The sequence below is a fragment of the Belonocnema kinseyi genome, chromosome 8, assembly GCF_010883055.1.
Source record: "Belonocnema kinseyi isolate 2016_QV_RU_SX_M_011 chromosome 8, B_treatae_v1, whole genome shotgun sequence".
Lineage (NCBI taxonomy): Eukaryota > Metazoa > Arthropoda > Insecta > Hymenoptera > Cynipidae > Belonocnema > Belonocnema kinseyi.
In genome coordinates this window covers 37,038,124-37,057,030 of record NC_046664.1, presented here as the reverse complement: position 1 = coordinate 37,057,030, position 18,907 = coordinate 37,038,124, and the positions used below count along the sequence as shown (strand labels likewise).

The window sequence follows — 18,907 nt, the reverse complement described above, 5'->3', positions numbered from 1 at the left end:
TAATAATATTTCCTAAATCTTTGAACGTTACATTTATAAAAGTTAAAAATTTTCAATTTCATCATTTAGCTGCATTTAATGTAATATTTTTAAATTAAGAAGTCCTAAAATCCTTCATTATATAAAAGTAAATTATTACCCGTTTGAATTAAAATTTTGGTGAGGTTTAATTTTCAAAGATTCATTTTCAGAAGAGTGTTTTAATTTACGGTTAATTTTTTATAACTTCAAATGAAACAAATATTCAGCTTGAAGTTTTGGAATCTTTTAATTTCTTCCTCAATTTAAATCGCCACCTTGCAATGATATATTTTGTTTTCCAGTATTTAATATTTAATACTTGATAATGAAAGCCCACAATTTTGTATACTGTCCTTCTATTTTAGGGAAAGCAGAAGCAGGCGAAAAGAACGGCTATCTTTTCGAAATTTTGTAATTCCTCCTCAGGTATTCTTCTTTGTGCTGAGGCAGCAACAAAGGATCTCGAGTTTCCAACGGTTGACTGGATTGTTCAATACGACCCTACTGAAGATCCAAAGGTATTTGTTTTTCTTCTAAAGCTGTTATGGTCCTTGAACTAGAAGAAATTTATTTTTGGCCGGGAATTTTACAAATTTTTAGACACAAAAATTTGTTCAATTGTGAATTCAAATGTTTTTAAAAATAATTAGTTAAATTTTTAGCTTTTTCAATCGTATCATTCAGTATAGAATGCGTGCTTCGAAAATCTTCTACTTTAAAAGTTTTCCATTTTAAATTTTAATTTCTAAGCGTAAATTTTAATAAGAAGAATTTTAAAATATAGTTTGAAATACTTAAACAATTAAATATTAGAAGCTTTTGAAATCAAAGATTTTTGGTAAAAATTTTTTTATTTGATCAACTGTGTGTATAATTTAAGTAATGATTATCAAAATTGAACTGTACCTTAAGATTTAAAAAGCGAATAATAATTGATTTTACAAGACGATCCGGGATCAGTTCAAACTTTAAGAATTTGCAGATTCTAAAGTTAAAAATTAAACTGTTTCAATTGGAAAGTCTTGTTATTTGATACATTCAACTTGATAGTTTTTAATTAATAAAAATAACATTTATTTAATATTTAGAAATATCTGACTGTTCATTTAAATCAGACATTATAATTAAATATTAAAAACTAAATTCTGAACGTTACAGTTTTAATTGATCTATTTATAAAAATTTAATTTATAAGTCAAATTGTTGAATTTTGATATATAAATTATAATTGAACACCTATTATTCCTAGAAAAAATTCAAGTAAGTTGAAGAGGTATTTAGAAGTTTTGAAAACAAAATTAAAATTAATTAAAAACTTGAAATTATTTCAAATAATTTAGATAGAGTGTCTACTTCTGCCGACAAAATCTAGCTAATTGTACCGAAATTTCGGTGTAAATAGTCCACTGAAGATAACCAATATTTTCTAGGGAAATTGAAAATGATTTTTTATTTTGAAAAGTTAAGTTTAAGTGAATATTCAAAAAGATTTACGAAATTATCAAAAATCAATGTGGAAGATTTTAAGAACAAATTTTTGGCAGAATTAAATTAAATTAAAATAAATTAAATTTTGAAAATTTAAAACAGCATGTTTCAAGTTCTTAGAATAAAATTCCGAAGTATTTTAAGGATTTTAAAACTATTTAAAACAATAATGATTTAACTTTTAATTTAAGAAGTGTTTAGTTTATAAAAAAATGTAACCGTTTGATTTTTAATGTTTCCAGCTTAAAATTGCTTTAAATTATATAATTTTGAAAATGATTAAATTCACTGATTGATTCTTCAATTTAGAGCATTGAAATTGATAATGTGGATTTATATTCTTGAATTGAATCTGAATCTTGGAACTCTACAATTTATAAAAGTTTTAAATTTTTAATTTGGCAGTTTAATTAGAAATTGTTCAGCTTAAAAGTTTTAGTAGCTTCCATTCTATATGTATAAATTATTGAGCATTTGAATACAAAATTATTTAATTACAAACTTTAAATTTCAATTTTGTAAAGTTTATTATTCAAGAGTTCCACTTTGAGTTTATTTATTTGCAGCTCAGTTTTTGTTGCTTTAAATGAAAGAATTTTGAGCTTTAAAGGTCGATTTTTCAAATTTCAGTAACCTAGAAAAATACTTGAAGGAATAAAAAATAATAAATTAAAAAACGTTCCTTTTTTGCTTTAGGATCACATTCGTAGAATTCGTAAAGCTGTTGGTGGAAAAGACGCTAAAGGAAAAGCAGTGCTGATTATACGTCCAGAAGAAGCTGGTTTTCTCTCTCACCTGAAAGAATTTGGAGTTTCTTCTCACGAATTCAAAATTTCTTGGAATAAAATCAGAAATGTTCAACTTGAAGTAAGTTTTTCCAAATTACATACAAGAATCTACCATTCATCTGCTCGAATTCTGCTTGTTTTTTTTTCTCACGCAATTTTTAAATTAAAATATAAAATTATTATTAAAACAACATTTTTGTATCTCATAGCATCTATTATCTCAAATAAAAGGGTAACAGTGACATTATTTTTGTTAAAGGATTTCAAGTTTATGCAATTTTCATAATTTTGACCAGTTTAATTTTTAAGAGTTGAATCTCCAAAGTTTATTTTAAGTAATTTTAAGAGAATAATTGTAAGTTTAAAAAATTTCATAACATATGCAAAAAGAATATGGAAGACTTTGAGAATTATTTTTAATTTTTCAGGATTTAACCATTTTTTAGTTAAACTGAATTTTACAGGGTGTACAAAATAAATCTTTTTAGTTGAAAACTCATTTTTTGGGTTAAAAATTTAACTATTCTCGATAAAGATTAAATATTTTAATTAAAAATTAATATTTTTTTTAAATTAAACTATTCAAGTTGAAGATTCATCATTATAGTTAAAAAAACATTTTTTGGCTGAAAAATATAATTTTTCCATTTTTTGTTGCAAATTGATCTTTTTATATAAAATTAATCTTCTTGTTTGAAAAATCATCGTTTTGGTAAAAAATTAAACTATTGCAGACAAAAAGTCATGGTTTTAGATTAAAATTCGTCTTTTGCGATGAAAATTTAAATACTAGATTGATAGTAAAACTCTTTTGTTAAAAATTCATCTTTTTTGTTTAAAGTTCATTTTCCTGGTTTAAAATTCATCTAATCTGGTTGAAGAATTATCGTTTTAGTTGAAAATTCATTACTTTGGTTGAAAATTTCTATTTTTTTGTGTGGAAAATCTTTTTTTTTAACTTTTTTATTTGTTTGAAAATTTTTATATATCAGTTAAATATTTATCATTTTAGTTGAAAATCCATCTTTTTTATTGAAAATAAAACGAATTGGTTGAAAGGTAGACTTTTTCGCTACGGATTAAACTTTTTGTTACAAGTTCACCTTTTTGTTTTAAAATTCGTTTCTTGTAGTTGAAAATCTATCACTGGTTAATTTTTTTATTTATTTTTTAAACCGAAAATTATACTATTACATTATTGGTTGAAAAGTGATGTTTTTTTATTTAAAATTCAACTATCTGGTTAAAAATGTATGTTTTTTAATTGAAAATATAATTATTTAATTGATAATTAACGTATTTTGTTGAAAAATGGTATTTTTTCTATAGAACATTAATCTTCTTGTTTGTAAAATCATGTTTTTGGTTGAAAATTCTAATATTCCAATTTGATATTCATCATTTCAGATTAAAATTAATCTTTTTGGATCAAAATTCAAGTACTATGCTGAAAGCTAAACTCTTCTGTTAAAAATTCATCTTGTTGGTTTAAAGTTCACCTTTTTGATTTAAGATTCATCTATTCCAGTTGAAGGATCATCGTTCTAGTTTAAAATTTATTACTTTGGTTGATAATTTTTTCTGTGAAAAATTAATTTTTCTTAAATAAAAATTTAACTATTCCATTTTTTGTTGAAAAGTGATATTTTTTGTTTGTTCAAAATTCAACTATTTGTTTTAAAATTTATGTTTTTTAGATGAATATATTTTTGTCAGAACATTAATCTTCTTGCTTAAAAATTCACCTTTTTGGTTGAAAATGCAATTATTCCAGTTCAATAATTGTCATTTTAGTTGAAAATCCGTATTTGGATGAAAATACAACTAATTGGGTGAAAGTTAAACTATTTCATTGAAATATCATCTTGTTGGTTTAAACTTCATTTTCCTAGTTTAAAATGCGTCTATTCCACTTTAAGAATCATCCTTTCAGTTTAAAAATGCATCACTTTGATTGAAAATTGTTTTTTTCGAAAATCAATTTTTTGAACTAAAATGTAACTATTCCATTTTTTGTTGAAAAGTGATCTTTCTTTTTTTCTTCAAAATTTGACTATTTGAGTGAAAATTAATATTTTTTACTTGAAAATCCTCTTTTTTGGATCTTCTTGTTTAAAAATTCATCTTTTTTGTTAAATATTTTAATATGTCAGTTAAATATTTATCATTTTAGTTGAAAATCCATCTTTTTGGTTGAAAATAAAACGATTTGGCTGAAAGGTACACTCTTTCGCTACGGATTAAACTTTTTGTTAAAAAATCACCTTTTTGTTTTAAAATTCGTTTATTGTAGTTTAAAATTTATCACTTTGGTTAAAGTTTTTATTAATTTTTTTACTGAAAATTTAACTATTCCATTATTGGTTGAAAAATGATGTTTTTTATTTTAAATTCAATTATCTGGTTAAAAATCTTTTAACCATCTTTTAACCTTTTGGGTTGAAAATTCGAATATTCCAGTTAAATATTCATCATTTTAGTTGAAAATTAATATTTTTCTATGAAAATAAAACTACTTGGTTTAAAGTTGAACTTTTGTTAAAAATTCATTTTTTTGGTGTAAAATTAATCTATTTGGTTACAAATTAATCAATATTGTTGAAAATGCAATATTTTTACTGGAAAACTTAGTTATTATTTAAATTCATGAACATTAGAGACAAATTCAAGAGATATATATTTATATATACAAGAATATCTTGTAATATAATTTGTCAAAGCTTTTTAAAATAAACATATTATTTAAATACCTAGAAATTGACAAATAAAACATTACGTATGAAAAACACGCGAAAATGTATCCATATTCTGAGTCGATTGTTTAAAAAACGCGAAATATTTTAATGGCTATAAAAAATCCGTACTATGAAAAATGATACCTGAAAAAAACTTTGGATATCTGGAAAAAACTGGAGTTTTCAGTGCATTTTTTCCCATGATTTGAGTAGATACCTTGCAATCAATCGTCGATTTAATTTATTTTAATTTATTTCAGCTAGAGAAGTTAATCTCGAAAAACTAACTTTTAAACCTGTCTGGTAAAGAAGCTTACAAAGCCTTGAAAAATATACATTTAAAACAATTTTGCAATCATTTCAAATTTTAAATTAATATTTTCAAACATTCTTTTAAAACTTCTGAATGTCTTTTCAAATGATTCAATTTTTTTGTATTTCCTTGAAACCTTTCAAAATTCTTAAGAAGCTTCTTTTTACAAAATTTCCAAAAACTACATTTTGTGAAAAATGGTTGGAAATCTTCTCACGATTGAAATTATTTTGAAATCTTGTCAAAACCTCTAAATATTTTTTTAAATAATTCACAGATTTCCTAACATTTTTTCATATCCTGCATAAATAGAAAAATTGTACAACATTTTTCAGATATTTTCTTGACAATCTTGGAAATCTTTTGAAATGTTAAAAATATTCTCTTAAAACTCATTTGCGAAAAAAATCAAGTTTTTTTATCATCTTGAAACATTTCAAATTCAAATTTTATTTTGAAATCTTGACAAATACACATTTTAAGAAATTTGTAATCTTTTCAAATTATTTTTGAAATGATTTTTATGTAATTAAATTTAATATCTTTCAGCTAGAGAAGTTAATCTCGAAAAACTACTTCTTAAACCTGTCTGGTAAAGAAGCGTACAAAGCCTATTTGAAAGCTTACGACACGCATCATCTCAAACAGATTTTCGATATTGGAAGTTTGGATTTGGGCAAAGTAGCGAAATCCTTCGGGTTTACAGTTCCGCCTGCCGTCGACTTGAGTGTCACAGAAACAGCATTTGATAAAAGTTTTCGGCCAGAAAAGAGGCTAGGAGGAGGAGGATATGGATACTTCAAAAGAGTGAACAACCCCAGTGTCAAAAAGGAACGCATCAAAATTATCAAGCAGGTTGGAAAAAGGAAGGATATTCGCCAAGCTGCCAGATAAGTCTCAAGGAATTTAAATCTTGACAATTGTTGGTCGAGTGTGAATGATTTTACTGAATTCGTACATTTTTCAAATTGAAAGATGCATGAATTTACGATGATTTTACTATTTTTTTAAAAAATAGTACTTGATTTGTAGAATGAATGTAAATAAATCAGAAAAGTAGATGTTTTAAGAAAAATTGAGGATACAAACATTTTTTAATAGATTGACCATTTATTCCCTAAAGCTAGACTTTCCATAACCTTTATGTTTTAGAAGAAAAATAAGAAACATTTTCATATAATATAATAAATAAGGCTACAATTAAATTATAGAAAATTTTTCTATCTAGAAGTTCATGCGATCAGTGAAATAATCGTCTTCAAGAGTCACACACGTATCAGCACTATTTTTATTACTAATCTGAAGAAATCTTCTTTGTTGATAAGGCTGCCAGAGATCAGTAACAGCCAAATGTTCAGACGTTGGTTTCCTGAGTAAGAAAACAAATATATTTTTCTAGAAATTATTGTTTATAAGAATAATAATAGTAGACATATTATTGACAGTATAAGTTGAATCTTCAACTAAATAAGATTTTAATTTTATAACAAAATCAGTTTAAATCATTAAAGAAAAGACTAATTTTTAATGAAATCGTTAAATTCTCAACCAAAATAGATTAACTTTTAACTAAGCAGTTGTATTTTTAACAAAGAAAGATGAATTTTTTTACCAAAAGGGACCGATTTTCTTCTAAATTGTTTTTTTAGATAAAATTATTTTGCTAAAAAAAGACAAATTTTCGCATTTTCAACAAACATTTGAATTTTCAACTAAAATGATGAATCTTGAACAAGAGAAATGAATGGATATGTAGCAAAGTAGACTGCAAGTATTTGCATTTTCAAACAAAAATTATTATTTCTCAACGAGAAATATAACACTTGATATTTCAATCAAAAAATATTTTTTTTTAAATAAAAAACCGATGACTTAATAAACAAATAATAATTTTCAACAAAATAGTTAAATGCTAAACCAAAACAAATTAATTTTCAACGAAGAAGATTGATTTTCAGCCAAAAAAGGCGAATTTTCAACAAAAATAGCTACATTTTCATCCAAGAAATATGCATTTTAAACGAGAACGGAATTGCTTAAAATAATATTATTTAACAAAGTACTTGAGTCCTCAACCGAAACAGACTATTTTTCATCTTAAAACAAATTTCTACAAGAAAAGGTGTATTTTCGACATTTTCCAAACTGACTCCAATTATTCCTAAAATGTTGAAAAAACAATTTTTTAATACAAAAATTGCCTCAAAATCTCCCAGATTTTCTTTAATAGTTTTAAAAATCATTTGACATTTTCTTTAAAAATTAATTTTTAACATGAAATATCATTTTTACATTTACCAGGAAATTTAATAAAAGTTGTTTATTTTCTTGAAACCTTTTTGAAATTCTTAAAAAGCTTCGAATTTGTTTTGCAATCTTCTAAAATTTACATTTTGTTTGATATTTTTATCTTATAGTCACAGGATTTTTTTTTAATTTTGTACTCTTAAAAAATTGAAAATTTTTGCTTCAAAATTTTTTTCAACATTTTTAAAAGCTTCTGTCATAAAAAAACTTCAAAAATCTACATTTTGTTTGACATTTTTCGAAATCTTCTCAAGATTTAAATCAGTTTAGAATCTTTTCATAACTCTTAAAACTCTAAATATTTTTTGAAATAATTAAGTATTCGTAACAAATCTATCAATCTTGAAAAATTCAAAAAATATCTTAATATCTTTCAAATTTTTTTTCTGTATGGACAATTTTTCAAAATCTTTTCAAATTTTAAATTATCTGTGCATTTTTTCAAAACTTCCAGTACTTCTAAGTATCTCTTAAAATTATTCCAATTTTTCCTACATTTTTAAAACATTATGCAAAAATAAAGAAATAAAATTTGTCCTCAAATCTTACAGAATCATTTTGAAAAACATTTAAGTATTCTTTTAAAATTAATTTAGCAAAATAAAAAATCATCAATTTTCTTATTGTCTTGGAACATTTCTAAATCCATGAAAAGCATCGAATTTGATTTCAAAATCTTGAAAAATATACATTTTAAGAAATTTGTAATCTTTTCAAATTATTTTTGAAATGATTTCCAAACTTCCAACTATATTTTCAAATAATTCAGATTTTGTGCACTCACTTACAAAATTTTCATAATTCTTAAAAAGCCTCTTTTTAAAAAATTTCAAAATTCTACATTTTGCTTCCAATTTTTTGAAATCTTCTCGAGATATAAATTATTTTGGAAATTTTTCAAAACTTCTAAGTATCTTTTGAGATAATTGAAAGATTTCCTAACATTTTTTCAAATCCTGCAAAAATAGAAAAATCGTTCAGATTCTTTTTTGATAATCATCTGGAAACATTTCTAAATCCTTGAAAAGCTTCAAATTTTATTTCGAAATCTTCGACAATTTACATGGCACAAAAATTTGAAATTATAAATTAATTTTTGTGAAATTTAAAATAAATGCTGAAAATCTTTTTAAATGATGCATACTTTTTTTAAATTGTTGAAATATCTTTTAACATTTTTAAAAAATTTTGAATAATCTTCAAGATATTTTTCTTTTTTTTTTCATTTTTAAAAAATATTCTGAAAATACGCAAAATCTAAATATGTTAAAAAGATTCGAATTTTTCATAACATTTTTTTTAAGTCCCTCAAAAATAAAAAAATTGCCCTAAATTCTTTCAGATTTATTTTGAAAATCTCTTTAAATATTCTCTTAAAATTAATGTGTCGAAATAAAAAATCTTTAAGTTTTTAAAGCTTCAAATTTCTATTTTGTAATCTTGAAAAATATACACATAGAAAAATTGAAATCTTTTCAAATTTCAAAGTACTTTTGCAATTTTTTCAAAACTTAATATCTTTTTAAATGATTGCATCCTTTTGCATTCTCTTAAAACCTTTCAAATTTTTTAAAAATCTTCTTTTTACAACATTTCAAAAATCTACATTTTGTTTTAAATGTTTTGAAATCTTCTCAAGATTCAAATTATTTTGGAATCTTTTTAAAACTACTAAATATGTTTTTAATGAATTCAATGATTTCCTAACATTTTTTTAAATCCTGCATAAATAGAAAAATCGTCCAAAATCTTTCAGATTCTTTTTGAGAATTTTGGAAATCTTTTGAAACGTTTTTGACATATTCTCTTCAAATTCATTTGTAAAAATTAAACAAAAAACCGCAAATTTGTATTATCTTGAAACATTTCTAAATCCTTGAAAAGCTTCGAGTTTTATTTCGTAATTTAAAAAAATTTACGTTGAAAAAATTTGAAATCTTTTCAAATTTTAAATTAATTGTTTTTTTTTTCACTTCAGAATATCTTTTAAAATTATTAATATTTTTCCTAAAATTGATTTAAATATCTTTAAAAACTAAACAAAAGTGTCTCAAAGTCTTCCAAATTTGTTTTTCTTTTTGTCATTTTAGAAATCGTTTTGAATTTTCTTGTGGAATTATATATTTCTTAAAATAAAAAATCATGTGAATATTTCTCAGGAATTTTGAAACTGGGGATCCCTATCCGTGTTCGAAACGTTTGCCAATTCGGTTTTTATGAAATGCACGTTTCGTAATTACAATTCCAATAAAAAAAATTTCGTATTCTCTTGAAACCATTTAAAATTTTTAAAAAGGTTCAAAGATTTCCTAAACTGTTTTTAAATCCTGCAAAATGAAGAAAATTGTCTTAAAATATTTTAGTGAACTGTTTCTAAATTCTGGTTAAAATTCTCTTAAGTAATTTAAACTATCAATTTAGTAATGTCCGAAATTTCCCCGTTTGATGGTAACATAATTTTGTTTGTTATAGCATAAAATTTATAACATCACTTACCCATTTATTGCGCCAGAAAAAAGGGAAAATAATTCATCTCCATTCGTGACACCAATTTTTTTCTTTATATTATAGTCCGTTGAAAGAAAACTTGAGTTACCATAATAATTAAAAAGGTATAAGTAGAAAATGATCCGTTAAAATAGTAATCTTTTATGGCTTTACTAAACTTTAGTAAATTTCCAGGCGCAAAAAAGCGTCTATATGTAGCATTGATAAATTTTTCCAAAATATCACTTATCGTCTCAGAAGGATTTTTTGAGTAAAGAGCTACAAAGGAAAAATGTTAATAAAACAGAAAGAAGTTTTTATGTTAATTCAGGGTGGTCACTGAGCGGGGAAACTGAGAATTTTTTGAGACCGGAAAATGACAGTGACCTTGAAATATCACACATTTTAATTTCACATGATATTATGCAATTTAAAATAAGTAAGATTTGAACTTTTTTTAAATGTTAGGTTCAATTAACTTCATTTAACTTTTTAAATGATGAAAACGTTTGTATTTGATTTTTTTAAATAAGAAATGCTGTAAGTTGATCAACTTTAAATATAAATTAGATAATAAAAAAAAGTAAACTGTAGTTCGAGTATTAAAAATTCATCAATAATTGATTTCACACAACGATTCTGAATCTTTTGAAAATGTAAGAATTTACACATTTTAACGTTAAAAATGGAATTTTTTCAATTGGAAAGCCTTATTAGTTAAACAAATTTAAACTATTTTCAATTTTGAATTAATCTAAAATTAATAGTCATAATTCAACGCTTCTATTCAATTTGGAATCCTATTCAACTATTTTTTAATTCTAAAATATTGATTTTTTAACCTATTCAATTTTTAATCCCATAGTTGTAAAAGGATTCAAAAAATATTTAGCAATATTTGATTGTTCACTTAAAATAAGCGTTTATAAATCAAATATTAAAAACTAAAAAATTTGAAACTGAATTTGTCGAAATAGAAAGTCTTTAATGATTAAAATTTCAGAGCAAAAAATTTAAACTTTGAATTTTATCATTTTAATTGTTTCATTAAAAAAAAAAATTAATTTGTAAGTAAAAATGTTCAATTTTGATGTAGAAGCAACAAATCAATAACTATCAAAATGAAACGAAGAAAAATTAAAAGCATTCAACTTAAAAGGCTTTATGTATACAAAAATCAATTGATTTTCACAATTCTAATTTTAAAAGAAAGGGAAGAAATTTTGGAATCACATTTTTTCCGAATTATAAGATTTTTCATTATTTTTATTGTGTTTAAAACGAGGCAAATGTATTTTTTATTTTTTTATAGAATTGGAAGGAAGGAAATTTTGGTTTCAATTTTTTTCTCAATTGCAGGAGGAAAATGTTTTTATTTTTAAGATTTTTATATAATTGAATGGAACGAGGTTTTGATTATTTTATTTCTGAATTGCTTCTTTTGTTTTATTTGATCATTTTTGTTGAGTTAGAACAAGTGCAATTTTTATTTATTTCTTTTCTGAATTGAAAGAGGCCTTTTTTTCTTTTTAATATTTTTGTTGATTTTAAGGGAATAATTTTTTGTTTTGAATTTTTTTCTGAGTTGAGAAAGGGTACTTTTTGTATTTTTTATTATTATCGAGTTTAAAGGGCCAAAATTTTGATTTTAAATTTTTTCTAAATTGGAAGATGCCTTTTTATTTTATTATTTTTATTCAGTTGAAAGAGGAAAAATTTTTTTTTCTAATTTGAAAGACGCCATTTTTTTCTTTTCAACATTTTTGTTGAGTTTAAGGGAAAAATTTCTTTTGCTCTCCATTAGAAGAGGGCTATTTTTTAGTTTTATATTTTTATCGAGTTGGCGGAACGAAAAATTTGGGTTTTCAATTTTTTCTGAATTGGAAGTGGCTCTTTTTTGATTTTATCATTTTATTGAGTTAGAAGGGATTTAATTTTAGTTTAAACATTTTTTTGCCGAAATTGAAAAATGCCATTTTTTCTTTTTAGCTTCTTTAGTAAGTTCAAGGGTAGAGTTTTTATTTTTAATCTTTTTTGTGATTTAGAAAATTTTGCTTATCGTTTTCTGAGTTGCAAGAAGCTTTTTTTTATATTGCCATTTTTATTGAGCTGTAAAGAATGAATTTTTGGTTATTTTTTTCATCCAAATTGGAAGAGCCCATTTTTTCGTATAAACATTTTGATTAAGTTTAAGGTAAAAATTTATTTTTTATGAATTGGCAGAGGGAAATGTTTTATTTTACATTTTTTTATTGAGTCGAAAGGGAAGTATTTTTTTCTGAATTGTAAGAGGCAATTGTTATTTTTTAAACAGTTTTGTTGTGTTTATGGAAATATTTTTTGATTTAGAATTTTTTTCTAAGTTGGAAGAAAGACATTTTTTAATTTTGCAATTTTGATCGAGTTTGAAGGGCGTAAATTTTGGTTTTCATTTTTTCTGAATTGGAAGAGGGAAATTTTTTATTTTAAACATTGTTGTTGTTAAGTTGGAAGGAGGAAAATTTTTGTTTCTTATTTTTTTCTGAATTGGAAAAGGCCACTTCTATAGCATTGTTATTAAGTTAAAAAGTAGAGCTTTCGGTTCCTTTTTTTTCTAAATTGAAAGAGGGTAATTTTATATTTTCAGATTTTTATATATTTGGATGTGCGAAACTTTTGCTTATTTGCAATATTTTTGTTGAGTTGGAAGGAAGGAAATTTTGGTTTTAAATTTTTTCTAAGTTGGAAAAGGCTACTTTTTCCTTTTAGCATTTTTATTGAGTTGAAGGGTGGAAATTGTTTCTTTTATCTTTTTGCTGAATTGGAAGGGGGTAATTCTTTATTATTTCTTAATTTTATCGAGTTGGAAGGGCGGTATTTTTTCTGAATTGGAAGAGGCCATTTTTTTCTTTTTTAACTTTTTTTTGAATCGAAAGAGGTGAAAGTTTCGTTATTTTTTCTGAATTCCAAGAGCCGATTTTTTCTCTTTACTTTTTTGTTGAATTAAAGGGTAGAATTTTTATTTTTTTCTGATTTGGAAGAGGAAAATTTGTTTAAACATTTTTATTAAGCTGGAAGAGAGGAAATATTGTGTTCCAATTTCTTTCTGAATTGGTTCGAGATCTTTTTTTTTTGATTTTATCATTTTCATTGAGTAGGAAGGGGTGAAATTTCTTTTTTTTTCTGATTTGGAAGAGACCAATAAAAGGAATGACTAGTTTCATTGAATTAAAAGTTGAATTAAAAGTTTCTGAATTAAGCATTTTTTAAGCTTCAATTATAAAAGTTTAAAATTCATTTTTTTATTTAAATTGCCGTGAAAATTTGTTATGAACTACTGAAAAACTGGAAGATTACAATGAATTTTTGTCGCTGATTAAAACGGCCACCCTGGTTACAAAATTATTACGGATTTGAATTTGAAACTTACATGCTGTTAAATACAATCCTTCATCATGAACAGAACCACTCATAAAAGGATAATCCTTTATCTTATTTTGGGATATTAAATTCTGTGGATGATCGGTTAAAAATGCATCGTCCGATTCTACTTCATTTGTCGGCACCCATAATATTTCAGGTAAATCCAAAGCATTGTAGGTGGTCAAATTGAGTAATTTACAAAAACTTGCATTTCGGAGGCAATTTACCATATCTTCAGAATTGTTTGTTGGACATCCAACTTTTCCGGCAATGAATTCTACATCTTTTTTAAGAAGGCTTCTATCTCGATATCCCCAAGAAACCAATACGCTTCCACTTTGACTAATGTATTGATGAAACAAGCCTGAAAAACATTAAAATTGTACCTGAAAGATTTTTATATAAATTCTTTCGGGTGTCAATATTATAAATATAAAAGTAGGGGTGTTTTAATTTTAATAATAAATTAATTAACTGTGAAATTCTTGGCAATCAAATAAAAACAGTATCTAACAATTAAATGGACGACTCACTCTTAGTGTCTCTCTATACTTAATCATTCTTCTAAACGCCTGACGCGTTTTAGGCCATTAGAAGAAACGAACCATAGATCCTTAAAACACACATTAAATATTTCTTTACAAAGTAATAAGAATAATTAATTTATGCCATATATTTAAAAAGTATAATTTTCAAGAAAAAAGACAAATTTTCTACAAAATAGTGAATTTTCAACCAACCAGTTGAATGTTCAATAAAATAGCCAATTTAGTTTAAAACAAAGAATTTTTAACAAAAGAAAAAGGAATGTTCAAAGCAGAAGCTTATTTTTCTACCAGAAATGGCTAATTTTCAACAAAAATACGTATATTTTTTATCAAATAGTTGAATTCTCTATTAAAGCTTAGAATTTGCAAGCGAAAAAATTAGTTCTCTACGAACCAGTTGAATTGTCAACAAAAAAATAAATTTTCAATCAATTAGTTGAATTTTTAAAAAATAGTTAAATTTTCAGTTGCAAACAAAATTTTTTTATCAAATAGAAATCTAATTTTGAACATAAAATATTATTACTAAATTTGATGTGTAATTACAATTTATTAATCTTATTTATTAATACTGAAAAGTTATTACTAATAAATTCAAGATGATACGTAAATTTTTAACCAAATATTTGAATTTTTAAGTAAGAATAGTTTTTTTTTATCAAAAAGACATTTTTAAAATTAAATTACACGAATTTTCAAATAAAGTTTGAAAAATGGATGTAATGTTAGTTTATGGGATTTTTTAACTAAAAAAGTAATTGTATAGAAAAAATTTTCAATGTTGAGTTGAAAAATCCATTTTGAACAACAAAATTTTCAACTTAAATTATAAATCTTCCACCAAAAAATTAACTTTTATGAACGTATTTCAACTTTTAACAAATTAGTGAAATTTGCGACCTAATTTTTGATGCAAAATGTGATACTTAATATTCTAAAGAAATTATTTAATTTAAAATAAAAGAAAGGATTTAACCAGTGAAAGCGAGCTTTTAACAAATTACTTGAATGCTCAAATAACAGATGTTAATTTTTAACTAAAAAATTGATTTTTACCAATAAGATCAATTTGTAACCAAATAAATAAATATTCAAGAAAGTATTAAAATTTTTATTAAATTGTTGAATTTTCGAGGCGAAAAAACAATTTTGGTACAAAAAAGTTGAATTTGCAACAAAAAAGTTAATTTTCGAGAAAATGCGTATATCTTTAATCAAATAGTTGAATACTCTACTAAAGTTATGAATTTGCAAGCAAACAAAAAAAAGGATTTTTTTACAAAACAGTTGAATTTTCAATACAAAAGTTAATTTTTAAACAATCATTTGAATGTAAAAAAATAGTTAAATTGTCAGTTACAAAAAATTAGTTTTTTATCAAAAAGAAAACGAATTTTGAACATATTATATTATTAATAAATTTGATTTATTATTACTATTTATCAATAATATTTATTATTACTAAAAAAGACTAATTTTTAACATGATACGTACATTTTTAACCAAATAGTTGAATATTTAAGTAAGAAAAGTTTTTGATCAAAAATAATTTTTTTTTATCAATTACATGAATTTTGAAATAAATAGTTTGAACAATGGATGTAATGTGATTTGATACATTTTTTTTAAATTAACAGTGGAATTTTTCAACTAAAAAGATCTATTTTTAACCAAAAATTGTGCATTCAAATTTTCATTTAAGACGAAAAAGACGTATTTTAAAAACACAGGTAGAATTTTTCACCCCAGAATATGAATTTTCAACGAAAAAGTCATTGTTTAACAAAATAGTTTAATTTTCAGTTAAAAATTTAATTTTTAACAAAAAACATTTTAAACTGAAATTGTAAATCTTCTCGACAAATTAACTTTTGAGAAAGTATTTCAACTTTCAACCAAGTAATGAAATTTGCAATCGTAAAAGTAAAACGAGCTTTTAATCAAATACTTGAATGCCGAACTAACAGAGGTTAATTTTTAACTAAAAAATTGATTTTCTATCAAAAAGATAATTTTTTAACAACAAATATTCAAGCAAGTATTGAAATTTTCTATAAAATTTTTTAATTTTCGAGCCGAAAATACAATTTTCGTACAAAACAGTTGAATTTGCAAGAAAAAAGTTAATTTTCAAATGAAACGGAATTATTTATATTTTGACTGTTGCATTTTTAACCAAAAAGGTGACATTTCTATAGAGATGAATTTGAAACCATAAAAAATTGTTTAGTTCAGAATGAAAAAAATGTCAATCAAGTTGTTGAATTTTCAAGTCAAAAGCCCTAATTTTCAAAAAAATAGTTTTATTTTTAACCAAGAAGTATGACTTTTTAAAAAAATTATTGAATTTACAACAAATTAAATTAATTTGGAAGTAAATAATATTTTTGACAAAAAAAGGTAAATTTAATTTGAATTAAAAGACATCTTTGTAGATTATTTCGGGCTATTAAATCAAGGCTGGTTGAAAATCCCTTTTTTAATAATTATTATTATTATTATTCAAATAAATACTAGAAATAAAATTACTATGCTCAATTAGCTGTTCTTTTTTAGTTATTGTCACAGTTATTTTTTTTATAAACATATATTTGGTGAATTATTTTTGGTATTCTAATTAGTAAATCATTTTTTATTTCATTAATATTAGCGTTTAATTATTGTTTAATTATTAAAGAATTATTACTAAAGAAAAACGTTGGAACCAAAGAAATAAACAATTATGCCTAAGAATTATTTGACAATTAGAATGCCAAAAATAATTAATCAAAAACATGTTAATAAAAAATAACAACAAATTAGTAAACATTCTGTTATTATATATTTTTGAATCACAATCTAGAAATATTTACAACAAATCTACAACCGTTTTCATTGTTTAATTTTTGTATTGCAATTTAAAAAAGATGAAGATCAAAAAAGCAGAGAGAAAAAATAAGAAAAGGTATAAATAGAAAATAATGATTAAAAATATAATAATATATTTGTTTGATTCCACAAACTGACCTAGTTCAATTTAAAACCTTTTTATTTAAATTTAAACTTCTGATACTTTATAAATTATTTGAACATTTTTAATAATTAAAATCACCTTCTAATAAAACCAAAAGAAGTTTTAATGTTATTCGGGTAGCCAATGGACCAGGAAACCCAGGAAATGACAGTTATTTTCTGACCGGAAATTTCACAATTTTTTTTCTTTTCTCTTTATTTATTTTTATTTTTTTATTTGAATAGAGACATTTGTAGGAGCTTGTTCTTGAAATTTAATCCTTAGTTTTTTTTTTTTTTAATTCCAAAGAATTTCCTACTTAAATTCGAATGATGGACTTTGAAGAAGAATTTAAATTTTGATTTATTTTGAAATTAATTTCTTAAATTTGCATAAATCATTGTACCGTTAGATGAATTCGAAAGTAGATGATACGTGATAAAAGCTGCACCTCCGCTTTTTCCAAATAATATCACTCGATTTGGATCTCCACCAAAAACTTGAATATTTTCCTGAACCCATTTAAGTGCAAAAACTTGATCCTTCAATCCGAAATTTCCCGTGGCGACTGAATCCCCTGTAGAGAGGAACCCAAGAATTCCTAAACGGTAATTTAAGGAGACCAAAACTATATTTTTGTCCATTAGGTAGAGAGGAGCGTAATAATTACTGCTTCTCTTTTGAAAACCTCCCCCAGGAATCAGTACCATTATGGGTAATAAAGTACAGTTGACCTGCAAATAAATTATAATTTAATCAAACACTTCTCTTCAAAAACTTTAGTCTTTTTTATTCTTTCTATTTCCAGGCCTCACTTACCCGTCCCTATATTCAGTTAAGGTCCCTAAAGTATCCTATTTTCAAGATTTAATCCTTATGGTACCCTATATGCAGCCCATAATGTAACTTTTAATAATGTCATAGAAGCCAGTCCGTCCGGTTTTGCAATTCCTGGAACTGCTGGTCCACGCAGTTTCACAGAGTACAGGGCGAGAGACGGCTGTGACTCTCTCCTCGGAAGGGCCGCAGTGCGCGAGTACTAAGTCGAGTATATTGCGAAATATTATGCATTTCAATTGGAAACTGTTCGGGTGGGCCTGAATTTTTACCTTTTTAGGGTGCCGATTTGGTAACAAGGCCAGTGCGAGGCAACCCGCGAAACTGTTATTGTATGGTACTTAGACTGTATCTGTATGTCAAGATATTTTCAAAGATTCCGAGAAACTTTTAACAGATTCCTATAATTTTAAGCGATTTTTAAGATGCTAATGTGTTTTTTAAACTTCTAACACATTTTAAAGAACTTATAAATTTTAATATTTTATGGAATTTTAAGAGATTCCAAAGAATTTCTTATTAATTTCATTAATTTGAAGGGATTTGAGGTTTTGAATTGATTTTAAGGGTTTTTAAAGCTCTCAATGGATTTTAATACTTTTTCCAGGAAATGTAATCATATAATTAGCTTTTTGAATTCACATTGTATTCTTATTAACTTATTCTGAATTTACACAATTTTACTTAATTCAATGGATTTAAAAAAAAATTTTAACATTTTTGTTCAACTGATGCTGACGATCAATTGATAAAATGAGCAAAGGATTTGAAATATCTTAATGCATTTTTTCAATTTCCTTGGCATTTTCAACAGATTCAAACAATTTCAAGAGATTTCAAAAGATTTTACAGGATTTTAAATGTTTTAAAAGTTTAAAAACAACTTTTTAATTGATTTCAGTGAATTAATAAGAGTTCAAAGGATTTGAAACATTTTACAGTATTTTAAAAGATTCCCAGGTATCTTCAAGAGCTTTAAATAATTTGAA

The 18,907-nt window shown here is 24.2% G+C and overlaps 2 protein-coding genes across 2 annotated transcripts in view; one reads left to right on the top strand and one right to left on the bottom strand.

Annotated features, from left to right (window-relative positions):
• The window catches only part of LOC117178967 (probable ATP-dependent RNA helicase pitchoune), a 12,174-nt gene extending 5,758 nt beyond the window's left edge, over positions 1-6,416 (top strand). Inside the window, exons 6-8 of the mRNA XM_033370563.1 lie at positions 387-539; positions 2,206-2,376; positions 5,895-6,416. Of these exons, the coding sequence (XP_033226454.1) occupies positions 387-539; positions 2,206-2,376; positions 5,895-6,239 (669 nt within the window). The 3' untranslated portion in view covers positions 6,240-6,416. The remainder of the gene's footprint in view (positions 1-386; positions 540-2,205; positions 2,377-5,894) is intronic.
• Positions 6,417-6,569: 153 nt separating this feature from the next.
• LOC117178440 (esterase E4-like) overlaps positions 6,570-18,907 on the bottom strand; it is a 15,441-nt gene continuing 3,103 nt past the window's right edge. The window contains exons 2-5 of the mRNA XM_033369866.1: positions 17,965-18,094; positions 17,488-17,815; positions 13,563-13,905; positions 6,570-6,714 (exon numbers count right to left, since the gene is read on the bottom strand). Coding sequence (XP_033225757.1) covers positions 6,570-6,714; positions 13,563-13,905; positions 17,488-17,815; positions 17,965-18,094 — 946 coding nt within the window. The remainder of the gene's footprint in view (positions 6,715-13,562; positions 13,906-17,487; positions 17,816-17,964; positions 18,095-18,907) is intronic.